This window comes from Centroberyx gerrardi, chromosome 4 (assembly GCF_048128805.1).
Source record: "Centroberyx gerrardi isolate f3 chromosome 4, fCenGer3.hap1.cur.20231027, whole genome shotgun sequence".
NCBI classification, from domain to species: domain Eukaryota; kingdom Metazoa; phylum Chordata; class Actinopteri; order Beryciformes; family Berycidae; genus Centroberyx; species Centroberyx gerrardi.
In genome coordinates, this window is record NC_136000.1 from 31,156,393 (window position 1) to 31,171,858 (window position 15,466).

At 41.0% G+C, this 15,466-nt stretch overlaps 1 protein-coding gene across 1 annotated transcript in view; it reads right to left on the reverse strand.

Annotated features, from left to right (window-relative positions):
- pard6a (par-6 family cell polarity regulator alpha) overlaps nt 1-14,916 on the reverse strand; it is a 29,731-nt gene extending 14,815 nt beyond the window's left edge. Inside the window, exons 1-2 of the mRNA XM_071915083.2 lie at nt 14,665-14,916; nt 8,328-8,550 (exon numbers count right to left, since the gene is read on the reverse strand). Coding sequence (XP_071771184.1) covers nt 8,328-8,550; nt 14,665-14,835 — 394 coding nt within the window. The 5' untranslated portion in view covers nt 14,836-14,916. The remainder of the gene's footprint in view (nt 1-8,327; nt 8,551-14,664) is intronic.
- Between the last annotated feature and the right edge of the window lie 550 nt (nt 14,917-15,466).

Here is a 15,466-nt window from a genome sequence, read left to right on the forward strand (position 1 = left end):
ATCACACTTGCTACCGCATCTTCCGAGATCACCATCCATCCTTGCTTGATCAAGTCAAGGTAATGAAGCCACTGAGTGCCAATATTTTGTGTTTTTGTTTTAGTATTCAGTGTTTCCACCATAATTGTATTCTTGTCAGAGTGGAAAAGCCTCTGAAACAGCATTTAGACCATCATGGGACACTAAAACTCTCCAATGAAATGAAACTGCATCATTTGGTTCTATTTTCAACCGTCAGAAAGGAAGCAAACTGCTGGTCAAGTCAGTGTTGTGCCAGTGTGTGTGTGTGTGTGTGCTGCCTGAGCCAGCATGGTGTTTCATGGTTGAAACATTCCAACTATAATCCCACAATGGACAGTTGACCCTGCTCCACCCCCAGCCTCTGTTTCTGTCTCTCTCTCTACCCCAACTTCTATCTACGTACGTACCTATCAGTCCATCAAAAATAAAAGAGTTTTTTTTTTGGGTTATTATTACTACCAAATGCCTGATTTTGTGGAGGGTTTTCTCAGGTTTTGTTTTGTTTTTGCAGTAACTTTGCGGGAATTGGTAGAAATCACAAGTCAAGGCAAAAATGATACTGTAATGGTACAAAGGAGATACCAAAAATTGTATTTTTATAACTGTCTCCCATTAAGAAAGAGTCATATACAATTACATCCTGCAATAATGAGCATCCTGTACAGAAACTACTGGAAATACTTTGGTGCTAGGGCTGCAACGAATAACGATAATTTGATAAATTCGAGAAAAAAACAAATTATCGAAAATCATTTCTATTTTCGAATAATCTTTTGTACTAAATGACTGAGAAAGTACATAAAGTAAGGCATCTAATAGGCTTTGTGTTGACCTGTCTATCAGGTCATGTTGTTTTTTTGTCAGTATTTCAGTATTGGATACTGTTGTTGATGCATGTCTGCAATGACACATCTATGTGTGTGTATTTATAACTTGTATAACTTTTGAATATGTTTCATTGACATTAACGGTGTAGTTTATTTATAAAAGGCCCATTTCTGTATGAGGCAGACTTTGTGTTCTTCTGACTGACCAAAGGACCAGGATGAATGGAAACTAGTAGAATGCAGGTTAAATGAAAAACAAAGTGACTCAACTGATATTAGTCTTAGTATTCTTACTCATATAAGACCTGCAGGGTGAATAAAACTCCAACTCATTATATTTGTTAGTATTAACAGTAGTATTTTTGCCCAGCTGTAGGGTGAATAAAACTCCAACTCATTATATCTATTATTATTAACAGTGGTATTCTTCTTCCATCTGCAGGGTGACTAAAACTCCAAGTCATTGTGGTCTGAATCCTCCTCCATCTCCTCCCTCACTGGTTGTAGTAGAAGACCAAGGTAGACATAGTTTGGTGACTGCACTGTCACCAAACTATGTACTGAACCATTTTATGCTAAAAATGGCGATGACTGACCAAACTTATAAGCACTCTGTGGCTATTTCGTGTGGAAGAAATTGCAGTAATTTAGCTAAATTGTAAATTGTCAGTGGTTGAATTTGACTTGCAATCGCAAAATCGCAAATTCTTGGAAGGACTGATATAACTATTCTCTCTCTATCCCTGTGTGTTTCTCTCCATGGTTTCTATCATAATGGTGATTGAGTGGATACTTAAGTGTATGCCTGGTTCTCAAGATCCAGATACACACATACACACACACTCACTCAAAAACGCTCACTCAAAAGCAATCTATGATCTCCTTTCAGACAGAGTGCAATTGATTTACCTGGATTGGCATGCCAGGCGGGTGGGTTTGATTGCTCAGGTTTCAGATAGATAATGTCTGTAGCTCCATTGTCAGAAACCAGACAAATCAAACCCACGAACGATAAATCATACGCATCTTGCAGTATTTGATTGTTGATTGAGTCTCATATTGTTCCCATTGAGTGTGACAGATATTCCGTCTATGATACCCAAACAAATCCCAGCTGCCCCGCACATGTTTCCACCAACTCCCCCCAAAAACACACAGTACATTCCCTCTCGCTTCTCTTTTGCTGCTCTCTATTTCTACATCTTTTAAGTCAAGTGAATATATATTTGAAAGGCGTATAGTTCTATCAACTCATGTCTACATGCCTAGTCACTTCTGTAAGTATGTATGGCGCTCTATAGACCCATTCATGTGAATACAATCCTATACATATGCTGTATTCATTCACATATTGTCTTTTCGCTTCCTCTCATATTCCTGTCATTGTTATATATTGCATCTACATTGATATTTTTTATCATGTTTACAATTCTCCACCTTTGTCATAATGGACAAATCTTGCATTGTCTTATGTCTCAGTCAGATTTCGGCTCCCTTTAACCAACATTTGCTATATTCTTATTTGTATCCTATTCTTCTTTTCTGTATCCTATTACTTCTGCTGCTGCAATGGCCCAATTTCCCCACAGGGATCATTAAAGTTTGAACTAGTCTAATCCAATCTTTACCACGTTCTTCCACTACATCTCCTATTTCCCTCTCCTAACTTTCCAGTCACTCGGAGTGATTGACCGGCATTGCCAGAGCATTGAAAACAATATTAAATATCATCATTCTGTCTCTCTTATCAATTCAATTCAATTCAATTTTAACTCAGCAGATGCTTTATTGGCATTGTGCAGAGCTTCTATATACGCTGCCAAGGTAGAAGGCTGAGAAAATAAACTGTGTTCGTTCGCTAATAACAAACATAGTAATGAAGACAGAAAAGCATTTTCTACCAGCCCGCCTCCTCCCCATCTCCAGCTTTCTGATTTTCTCTCCTTCCATTCATCCCTCTATCTCTTTGCTCTTCTATAAATATTTGATTTCCTCCTCCTCTCATCCTGTAGTACAGAGATATTTTCAGCCGTCTATGACCAACTCTCCATCTGTCAGTCAAAGATTTGGGGGTGAGGTGGTAAAACAGCTGCTGACAGCTGTAACATCATGTAAATAGATTTCTATACATATTACACACACATGAGAGTGTCAGCAGCTCTAGCAGCATTGTATCTGTTTATTTGTGTGTGTGTGTGTGTGTGTGTGTGTGTGAGAGGTTATTTCTGGAAGCTTATTTCTCTGAACCCTCTGGCAGGGAGAATATAAACCCCCCTTTCTCTTCACCCCCCTTCTCTCTCTTGCTCCCTCCTCTCTCTCTCCCTTTCCCTGTGTCTCTTGCTTTCTCTCGATCTCTCGCTCTCATTTTCCCTCTCTCCCTCTCCCTCTCTCTCTGTGTCTCTGTTTTCTGCTGTGACGACAACCTCTTTGGGTCTTTCACCACCGCTCTAGCTCGTACACACACAGACACAGACACACACACACACACACCAATAGATAGGTCAGCTGGGTATTTATGGAATATGGTGAACTGGCTAGTGCTGCTACTGTACCGGTTTCTCGTTATATCCGTCAGCCCTGTCCTTTTATTAAAAATCAGATGTGGTCCAGTCAGTGTGGTGCACCTCTGATCTGATGGTGATCACAGCTAGTCAATATGTTTTACTACTATTGTTTTAATATCAGATGTCTGACCAGAGAAAACATCCCAGTGTGGTGTGGAGGATTTTACTCAACAGTCTGTAAAACCTGCAGTGAAACCTGCCTCACTCTGCCTTAAGAAGCTGCTAACACACCTACAACTATTTCATTAGTCTGGCTTTCAGTGGAGAGTTTTAGTGTCCCATGATGGTCTAAATGCTGTTTCAGAGGCTTTTCCATCCTGACAAGAATACAATTCTGGGGAAAACAGTGAATACTTGTCATTCCTTGGCATGAAAATCATCACATTTAAAGATCAGCACAAAATATTGACTACTGACTGTCAGTTTCAATCCAAAAACATTGGTATCAACCTTCAAAAACCAATGTTGTTCAAACCCTAGTACTAGTAGTCATAGCAGTAGTAGTAGTTGTTTAATAGAAGTAGAAAAGGGGAAAACAGTGAAAACTTGTATGAAAAGTTGATTCTACGTATGTGTTTATTATGCACACATAGATTCATCTGGAAGTTGGTTTACCTTGCTTTTTTGCTAGGTCTCTGCAATGTTTTCATGGTGAACACATGTCATCAGTGAATTGAAGCTGCACTGAAAAGTTACCTTGAAATATCAAAATCAATAACCACGCCTGATCGGTTTCCTCTCGTTACATTTGAGCCATGGGATCGATGCAGGGTGGTGAAAGTCTGCAATCACAGGGATAAGACTATGTGTTTCATAGTCAGGGTTGATCAGTGTCATTAACATTAGAGGAGTGAAATGAGATTATCTTTGTGCTGATTTCAATCTTCTGCATCTTCTGCACGGCTACCACTGTAGCACTAATGTAGAACTGTTCCCACGGCTACCACTGTAGCACTAATGTAGGACTGTTGCCACGGCTACCACTGTAGCACTAATGTAGGACTGCTATCACGGCTACCATTGTAGCACTAATGTAGGACCGTTACCATGGGAACCACTATGCTACTAATACACGATGGGACTGTTACCATGGCTACCACAGTAGTACTAAGACAGGATGGGACTGTTACCATGGCTACGACTATAGTACTAATACAGGATGTGACTGTTACCATGGCTACCACTGTAGTACTAATACAGGATGGGACTGTTACCATGGCTACCGCTATAGTAATGATGCAGTATCAACGACTTAATTCACAAATCAGATACCAGCCTCCTCTCTGTAACTCTTTCAACCGTTTTATACAGTGCACATCAAACACACACACACAGACACACAGACACACAGACACACACACACACACACACACACAGACTGGTGGCAGAGAGTGGTGGTGATATGATTGATGTCGTCTTTTAGAGTGAGCTCATCCCACTCAGTGGCTAATGGCTTACAACAGCAGATGGGCTACTATCACACACACACACACACACACACACACACACACACACACACACACACATAAAGGGAACCCAGAGAATCAGATCTCTCTTTCGCTGAGGCCTGGTTCACTTCATCAGGCAAAAGAAAAATAGAGGGAGAGAGAGGGAGAAACAAATGAATACAGAATGCAAGACAGGGAAAGAGGGAGAGAGGAAAATGGAGACAGAGAAATTGAGGGTGAGGGAGAGAGAGAAAGAGATGAGAGAATGATGCAGTCAACAGAGTAGAGGTCATAGAAAAGGAGGGTTAAGAAATAGGAAAAATGAGAAGGAGAGAGAGAGAGAGGGGGGGCTAAGCTCCTATGCAGTGAGCTAATCTGAATTCCTATTTGCCTTGAAATAGAAGCAGGGGGCTTGATAAGGCTTTGAGGCAGTCAGGAAGGTTTCACAACATCACACACACACACACACACACACACACACACACACACAGCTTAAAAAATCCTCACAGTAAGATTATAACACAGAGCTACTGTGGTGTTGCAAAGAGTAGCAATACTGAGTACCGCGGTGACTAATATGAGCAGCGTTTCATATCACATTTCCGATCACCAGTTTGTAAAAAACATAAATCCTTGTAAAATCCCATGTATTTACACACAGATTTAACTTTGGTGTGTGTTCTACCAGATAACTTTTCATTCATGCTACAGAGGTGTTCTGCAGTTTCGATTCCCCCCCTCTACCAAACTACTATCAGAGGCTTTAGTATGTACAAGAACAAAACTAAAAGAAAGTGTACTTGTATAACCATACCTTCTTTAATGAAGTTAAGATATTGAATATTGGCACAAAACCAATCCAAGAATACCAATATCAGTATCAGTATCAAACACCCATATTGGTCGAAACCTCGTCCCTATGCCCATCTGTCTTAAAACGCATTTAGGCTGAACCCTGAACACTGTTGGATGAATTCTACTTGAGACTTGAGACAGTGTATCTGAGTCTTTCTATCTACATTATGAATATGGATGTGGTGTATAAATAGTATTGTACTCTGGGCATGAATGATACAGTAATTGCGTGAGCAGATTGTTTGTTGGTTAACTGCTCGGGCTAATCCTGACTAATGAGGTGCAGGCTAGCTCCTGGAGCACAATAGAGATTGTATCACGCCATTATTCAGAATCCAGTGTGTGTGTGTGTGTGTGTGTGTGTGTTAAAATTTTAATGACGTTGGATTTCATGGGATTCTGAGACGTTTCCCAATGTTTTGGGCCTTTCAACACAGCACAAGGAGGCAGTGGGGACTAATAGCCTGCTAAACTGGATGTTGGAACTTAAGAGTGTGTGTGTATATTAATATGTGTGTGTGTGTGTGTGTGTGAGAGAGAGATTGTTTGTCTCTCTCATTCTCTCTCTCTCTCTCTAATACCCCGTCCTCCAGCACATGCTTTCCACCTCTCTCCCTTACATCCATTTGTTAATTTCCTCTGTTCTCCTCTCCTTCCGTATTCTATCTATCTCTCTTTCACTCTTTTTCTTGCTCTCCGTCACTCTCTTTCTCCCTCCCAGACCATTGAGTTAATGTGATTAGACTAGCGGCTGTCTGTAATTCTGAACAACAATGGTGGACTGTTCTGCTAAATAGCAGATTAGCATTACAACATGAATTATGCAAGATAGAGGGAGAGAGAGACATAGCAAGAGAAAGACAGAGAGAGAGAGAGAGAGGGTTTGAATGCATAATGTGTGTATGTGTGCTGCTGGTATACAACAATGCAACAATGTGCTATGCAACAATACAACAATCAGTCACAGTATCGATGAAGGAAAGAGACTTGCGTGGAGAGAGACGGAAGGATGGATGGATAGATGGACAGAGAGAAGGAGAGAGAGATAGGGAAGACGGCGGGATGTAAAGCTGAGGCACACGGGGAGAAATGGGGGAGAGACCTGGATTGATCTGGTTATCAATCCAGGTCTCTCCCCCATTTCTCCCCGCTAACATTAACTGCTAACATTAGCTGACACTAAAGAACTATAACAACTTGTCAAATATGAATCAATAGATACAAATCAATTCTTGAAAGACTGTTTTCGATGTAATTCTATGTTCAGGAAGCTTATTTATTCGCTTCATCCCAGCTTATAAAAACACACCTAATTTGCATTTGATTGTTTTACGACATTTCAAAAGTTCAAGCTCAAAATACACAGCCAGAGAGAGTTGGCCCTATGCCAGAGAACACTGTGTTTGTCTGCCAGATGATAGCGACAAACGCATACACACACACACACACACACACACACACACACACACACACAACCATACACAAACACACACACCGGAACAGGTCAGAATCATACAATGCAATGCCAGATGTCAGTCACAATTACACAATTATTAAACAAAATTGCATGCAAAAAAGCATCTTCTTCCCTCAAAAAACAAAAAATCAAACACAGTGTACAGTCAACTATACTATGCAACTAATATTACTTCCCAGCAGTAAATCAAAGTACCAACTAACATTATGTACCAGCAGCAAATCATACTGCTGTAGTACCAACTAACATTACTTCCCACCAGCAAACCACAGCACCAGCATTTTACAGCACTGCGCCCTATGACAAAAACAAAATGTGATAACATTGCATTGGAAAGACATGTTGCCAATTCGCACAGTCTTCAATGAAGTGTGGTTTGGAAAGAAGATAACAAATAATAATAACAAATGCTTTAAAGTGCAGTTAATCTTCTGGTTTTTAAACAACAGAAATAATGATTTGATACATATCATGATAACTATTGTTATCGACTGATATGATGTTATAACATTTATTGCCCAGCCCTAGATATGGCAAACTTTGAAATTGAGGTTTCGAGATGTCTTCCAACCTCTGTGACACGCCACCACCCTCCTCTCAATTTCATCTGTCTTTGTCTATCTCCACCGTATGCTGTTTAATAAAGCAGAGATGCCGCAGAAACAATCCAGGAGCCTACCCAGGAGGAGAGCTGGGACAAATATAAAAAAAAAGAAAAAGAAAAAAAAGCCAAGCATAGAATCATCAGGTGGCGTTCCCTGGTGAGAATAAAACGTGTTTGATGTTCAGAACAAAGACCTCCCCTGTAGCTATGCAGAGCCCCTGGCTAGCACAGACACCAGTAGACAACACTTGAAAGCCAGTAAGGACAGCCAACAGGTAGAACAGTCTAGCAGTGAGAAAGTCTTTATGAGAAATGAGAAATGCTGTGTCTGAAAGCTCGCTTTATTTTCATCCCAATCTGTTCACCTGTTTAAGTGCGCGGCTAACAAACAATATGTAGGAGGGCGAATTTGACAAAGTTTTGAAACCAACTAGGCTAACTAGTCTAAAACTTGAAAGCTGCCAGAAAACAGCCATAACGGACAGATTTTTTTACAATAAAGTACCGTAACTTCAACCCTCCCTCTCTTACCTCTCTTGGTTATGATAATGCGGAGCAGGGGATTGGCCGAGGAGACCGCCTTGTGGAAGTTGTCGTCGTTGTTGATTGGCAGCAGGTCCCCGTGGATGTCGGCGTATCCTAGCAACACGTCGATGCCCGGGATGCGGTGGATGCTTTGGAGGAGGCGGTAAAACTCCTGGAAGCCGCCGGGACCATTTCTCTTCAGGGCAAAGCGACGGTACTCCGCCTCGAACTGTGGGAAGACATGACAGCAAACGCAATCGTCAAGCAGTTGCACCGACACATTTCATGACCCAACTGACTAGGGCTGAACAATTAATCGAAATTTTATCGAAATCGCAATATGGCCTAGTGCAATTTTCAAATCGCAGGAGGTGCAATATTTGTTAAAGGCGAAATGCGTGTCAAAATACCATTTTAAATTAAATATTGTCGTGCTGCAGAGATGTCCTGGCCTACACATCATATTCTACAGACTTAAGAAAACAATGTTGTTTGGTACAGATCCCCGCAAAAATCACACCATAATCATTTTAATACGTTTTTCAATGAAAATGAGAATAATGATGTAAAAATTATCATTCCCTCTAATATCGCAAATCATATCGCAATTGCAATATCAGTCAAAATAATCGCAATTAGTTATTTTTTCAAAATCGTTCAGCCCTACAACTGACCTATAGTTCCTTTGCTTTGGTCCAAATCAGGGGATGAGTTGTTGCTTTGTTATTGGTTTGGTCATGCAACATTTCAATCAAATTTGATTGAAATAAAGCATAATTTATCAATCAAAGCAATGTGGGAGTCGTCATTTCCTTGATTGGTCAGGACTTTGGTGCGCTCTTCCGGGGAAAGACTCATCCTTAACTCATAGTTCACAGTGTGTTTTAAGGCACTGTGCTTCATGTCATTGGGTGGGATCACTCTAAGCAAAGCTCCAGAGTTGGTCTGGACACATGCTGAGAAACCTCCCTCTCAACAAAGGTCTCAGTCTGATTGCTGTGCTCTCATAAGGACAAAGCAAACCCAACTACGGGGGAAATGACTCCAGGGGTCAAAATGATTGCTCTAGAGCCGGGATGGGCGATCACGTGCCATGGAGGACCAAGAGTCTGCAGGTTTTCATTGCCAACCAATCACTACACCCGTTGACTTCACTGATTCATACAAATTCAACCCTAGAAGAGGAATTCCAAGTCTAAGATGTGAGTACTATTGAAACCTGGGCTTGAGCATGAGAAGACCAGGCACACCCGCCATGAAACCAACCATGGACAAGAGGCTATTGATTTCTGACCCTAACCCATTCTGGATTTGGTACTCTGTGACAAATTAGGACAAAACACATACACACATACATAGAGTAATGGAGTACAGGGTTGGCGAGACAGCTGATGCTGGTTGCTGGGACTTGAAACGCTGCCACCTCAGAAAAGGTGTCAACTGGGAATGCTGTCACCTTGGAATGCTGTCACCGAGGATTTCTGGCATTCGTCTCTCATTTCTTATCTCTCATGAAATATGTTGCCATAACCCAGCACTAAATCCTCAGACACAAACGATGGGTGTTTGCATTACCACCTAGAATGACATGGGGTGAGTAAATAAATGACACAGGGCATAACTTTGGAATGCCGTCATCTTAAAAGTTTTTGCATTCCAGTTCCAAGAGCACGAGCCTGTACCTCGGTTCCAAGAAGTTAAAACTGAATCGGCGGAGGCTTAAAAAACTGCAGAGCCGTTAATGCAGCACATCTTTTTTTGGGGTTAAGTCAGTTTTGGTAATTATTGCAAGGGGCAGAGAAGCCCCACGCCGATTTTAACAAGGCTGACAGAACAGGACTGATAATAAAACACACATGTAGTGAGCATAGCGTACGCTTTCTTAGGTCCTACATTTATACGCTTGCTGCACTACTGCTACGCTTTGGAAAAGGTTTGGAAAATCCTGCAGATTTCTACCATTGCTACTACTGTAGTACTAGATCCACCACCATGTTTTAATAGACAATGTGGGTTTAAAGCTTCCTTGGGCTTTCTCAAAACATAAACCTGTCTGGATGTCAGAAAAAAGGGAGAAAGACAAATAATCAGACCATATTACTTTTTTCCCCATTGCTCACGGCTCCGGGTTTTCTGCTCCTTACATCTTTGTGTGTTGGACTTTAATACAAGTGGTTTCTGGATGGCAACCCTGCTATACTGTAAAGCAGCTTTCTGAAGCTCATAAATTTACATTTTGTTGAGACCATACAGAAGTGTTGCATAAATCTGTGGTAATGTTTTTGAGGCCATAGCTTTTGCTGTTTCCTATTTTTTTCCTACACATGGATCACTTAAGTTTCATCTGTAGGTATTTTATCTTATATTCCGTCCTACTGTGTCAGCATCTTTACTGCAATGCTAATGCCTTCAGAACCCTCTCCACTTTACCTCTATATTCATTCAGGATTGGTGGGCCAGCCTTACAAGAACATTACTGTGACTGCTTGAGAAAGTGGGCAGTTTTTCCCACGGCACAAGACGTAACAGTTCAATTACTGTGAACATGTGAACATTATGCGTATGTATAAGCTTTGCAGCTGCAGTGGCGAGCCTAATCTATGGCTATGAAAAAAAAAAATATTCACGTGACACTCTACAGCATCTATACTTGTTAAAAACTCCATATTATAATAGACTAGGTTATGGAGCTGCAACCTGCACTAGAACAGAACTATGATCAAAACAGAGACGTGTGGAACCAAAACCAGCAATGCATGTGATCAGGAATTTTGGGGTTGATGCTGATCACAAATTTACTACCAGTGTAATCAAGCTGGTCACCAATTGAAATGATGCATTTTACTCAGACTGGGGCAGGACACATCATGTAAAAATGCATAGCAACCACAGAGTAAAATTTCAATATAGCATTGTTTTTTGACAGTGTTCTTATGGCTGCACGACATAACCATGTGAAAATAAATCAGAGTTTTTATCCATAGTTATTACACGTTAGGTGTGCGCTTGATGAAAGAGGTTTTCATTGAGGCAGCATAGGCTCAAGACATACACACCTGTTCAATAGATTAAACTGTTTGTAATCATATATGAAAGAATGGATATATGTGAGCTGTCAATGTTGAATAAGAGTTGAAAATAGTGAATGAATGCAATAATCAAACTGTGCAGAAAGCAGTGAAATGAAATGATCAAGTCTTGCTCTGAAATGAATAAAAACAAGCAAGGCCACTTGCTTGGTGCTACATAAATAACGAAGGCAGGCCTATAATGTGATCAGGCAGCTCAAACGATGCTCAGCCAATCACTGATGACCTCTTGAGAATGTCTATCGGCTGATTATGATCAGTGGTCTATTGATCGGTGCATCCCTAACCAAAACGTAAATTTACCGGCAACCAGAACTGATGCGGAAACATCATAGACTGCTATGCTAACATGCTAACAACTACTGTACAGTGATTGTGTCTGTGCTAACATGCTAACAACCAACTCTCCAAGCTGAGTCACAAGCTGACCAGCGACGGGCAGACAGGAAACTCTCCAGGGTGGAGTGTGTGGTGCTTTCACATTATCAATAACACACACACTCACACAGATGCACGCATTAACACAAGTTACTGCAATGTCCGATATGCCCTTACTGGGTTTCAAATGCTTTGTATACTACATGTTTTTAATTTTGGATGTGTTCTATGTTATAACAGACATTAGTGATTTTGTAGTATTATGTAGTTCATGTTTTCATACTAAAATATAATTTCAATATGGTTTGAATGGATGCAGCACAATGTGTATGTGTCTCTTGGTTTTGAAAATGTATGTTTTCTACACCGCTTTGGCAAAAATTGTTTCTGATCAACAGTCCTGACAATACAGTGACTTCACTGACAGACGGGTAGAGAGACGGAACGACAATGAGAGAGAGACAAGCTTTGACACATGTCAGATTAGACACATAGTTGAGATTGGAGCTGCAATAATAGACAAAGAGAGAGAGTGTCAGGGAGAAAAACAGGGAAACTCTGTGTGTGTTTGTGTGTGTGTGTGTGTTTCTTGTACTATGTAGAGGAACTGGTTCTTGTCTTTACACTGGCAAGTACAGTAGTCTCCCTACTCATTCCAGGCGGCCTGTGGAGATAGATATTAAGGAAGCCATTTCCTTCAAAACATTGAAAACCTTCTGCCCTCCGACGGTTTCATATATAGGCTGAAACTAGACAACTGAGTCTGAATTATGTGTATTGAAATTTGTAAGTGAAATTGAATTTACTTCATTTTGTTTTTCTTTTCAGTTTGTAAATATTCAGTTTCAATTGAAGTTTCAAAATAACAGTTGTCTTCTGCACACATTTGGAAAACCTATTCAACCTTTCAAATAATGGCCGAGCCACAATCTCAAAATCAACCCTCCAGAAGCTTTCAGACACAGCAGAAGATTACAGATATAATCAGAAAGAAACGCTACGGTCAAATCGGTTGTCCTTTGTGTTTCTGATCAGCCGGTCATACCATCGTCATTGTCCTTTCACACTGAGCTAGAAATGGTAGAAAAGTTGTCTTTCTCTGGGTGGAAGAATTCCCTCTACTTTGATGAGAAATGGTAGAAAAGTTGTCTTTCTCTGGGTGAAAGAATTCCCACTACCTTTATTTAAATTGAGGTGAAAGATGACAATATCACTGGGCATCAACGCTGTTTGGTTTACTCATCATTCATATAGGTGTAAGATTTTGGGGGTGTAACGGAAAAGTAATATAACAAGTATTGTAACAAATTACTGCTCCCAGTGAGTAATAAGTGAAGTAATAAAATTACTTTTGGAACGGATACCAAGCAGTGAATAATATGTTACTATTTTGGGTTAGGGTTAGTAAGGAGTAAGGAATCCAACACTGACCATGTAGTATGTTATTTGTTATAGTGAAACAGCCTAATGACAGAGTAGGTGAAGGCCCACCTTGCTTGTGGCTGAAACTACACTATGACTTGTTTGGTAACATACTAATGAATGGTGGTGGGGTGGTGGTATGTGTGTGTGTGTGTGTGTGTGTGTGTGTGTGTGTGTGTGGTGGGGAAGGGGGGGGGCTCCCATTATTACCACTTCCAGTTTCAGTATCTGTTGTGGCTTAGAAATAGCTCTTATTCTGGATATACTTCATTGTCCTGTAATTGCCCCAAATGTGTTTATTTTTTTGATGATAAAAAAAAGCTCTATAGCTGCATAACGAACTACAAATGTCATGTGTGTTTGATTGCGCTAAGGTGTGCATCATTTACTTGTGGTTTATTGTGGGTTTGAATCCAGGAGCCTCTTTCTTTCCTTTCTCACTATAGAAAAAATGAGAATATGTTAAACAGAATGCCTAACAAATAATCTAATAAGCATAATACTTAGCAAATATCTTTAAAAATTATCTCCAGTATAGTCTACACAGCTGTGTGTGACCAGGCTTGTACACATCGATGCTACAGTGTTATCATTGGTGTTTGTATGCAGTTGTATGTAATACTTGTAATAGTTGATAGTTTATTTTATGAACACTAATGGTAATACTGATACTAATACTAATACTAACAGCACTAATACGAATACTAATACTAACAGTAACACTGACACTAAGACAACCATTAATTGTAATACATTTACAGTAATAGTAATACTACTAATGCTAATACTAACGCTCATGTTAATACTAATACTAATACAATACTAACAGGGCGAGTAATTGAATTGAACTGAATTGAATTGACAGCGAGAGACATTAAGAGAGAGAGAGAGAGAGAGAGAGAGAGAGAGAGAGAGAGAGAGAGAGAGAGAGAGAGAGAGAGAGAACGAGAACTCGGATGCGGATTGCGGTTCAGGCTGAAAACACAACGTAACAGAAGCGGTAGACACCGGAGGTGGAAACACGACCGAGTAAAAAATGGAATAAAACGGAACAACGGGTAACGACATAGCAGCCAGACTCCGTGCTGGGATCCGGTAGCTACAGGCGCACCCAGGGGTGACGGTGGCATCCCGCCTGTCAGCTTTAACCAGATTTGTTTTCACCACATTCGCTCCCCCGAATTAACAATGTAGAACGGTGAAACACACACACACACACACACACACACACACACACACACACACACACACACACACACACACTCACACACGTCGGTTTGTTTGTTTGAGAGAGGGGGAGAGAGAGAGAGACTATGTATTTGAACGGCAGCCGGAGGTAACGCTAGTGTAGTCCACCAACAAACCGGCAGCACAAACCAGACGCCGTAGCCCTTCGTCACGGTAACCGAACCGTTAAAACTAAAACTGTCAGCCTCATTAGCCCCATGACTCACTTTGCTCTTGACCTCCACCACGCTGTCCGTGAGTTTTAACGGTGTCCGGTGCTGCTGTCTTGACATACTGCTGTCCGGTTGGCTGGTTGGCTGGAGCACTGCGGATAAACCATCCACCGGAATTATTGTTGTTTCTTCTTCTTTCCTCTGGGAAAAAATAAAATAACGCATAAAACAGACGACGAGAGCAGAAACGGTCCGTTCATCCGTCGGTTTGTTTGATTTGTTTGCTTGTTTTGACCATTAAAACAGCTCGATTTAGCGCCCCTGTTTCTGTCGCGTGCTGCCCAATGTATTCAGCGCGCGGTGTTATTCGCTCCCGATGCCACCGGGAAAAAAACAGCGCTCGCGACAGGTGGAGCCCGGTAGATTCAGTATGGGATGTGAGGTGTCACTCTGATCCTTCCTCCTCCTCCAACCTGACCTCCCACTGCTGAGACTGGAGCTGTGAGGAGAGAGCAGAGTGGGCGGGGCATGACGCTGGAACATTACTACTACTATTAGCCTAATATAGGACTAGTACTGATAGCTACTACTACCACTACTACTACTACTACTACTACCATTACTACTACTACTACTACTACTACTACTACTACTACTACTACCATTACTACTACTACTACGGCTACTGCTACTGCTGCTTTGCTTCTACTACTACTACTAATACTAATGCTGCTACTAATACTACTACTGCTTTGCTACTGCAACTACTGCTACTAATATTGCTAATACTACTAGCCTACCACTGGTCTACTACTACTGTTACTGTTTGTAGTAGTAGGGTACTACCTACTACTAC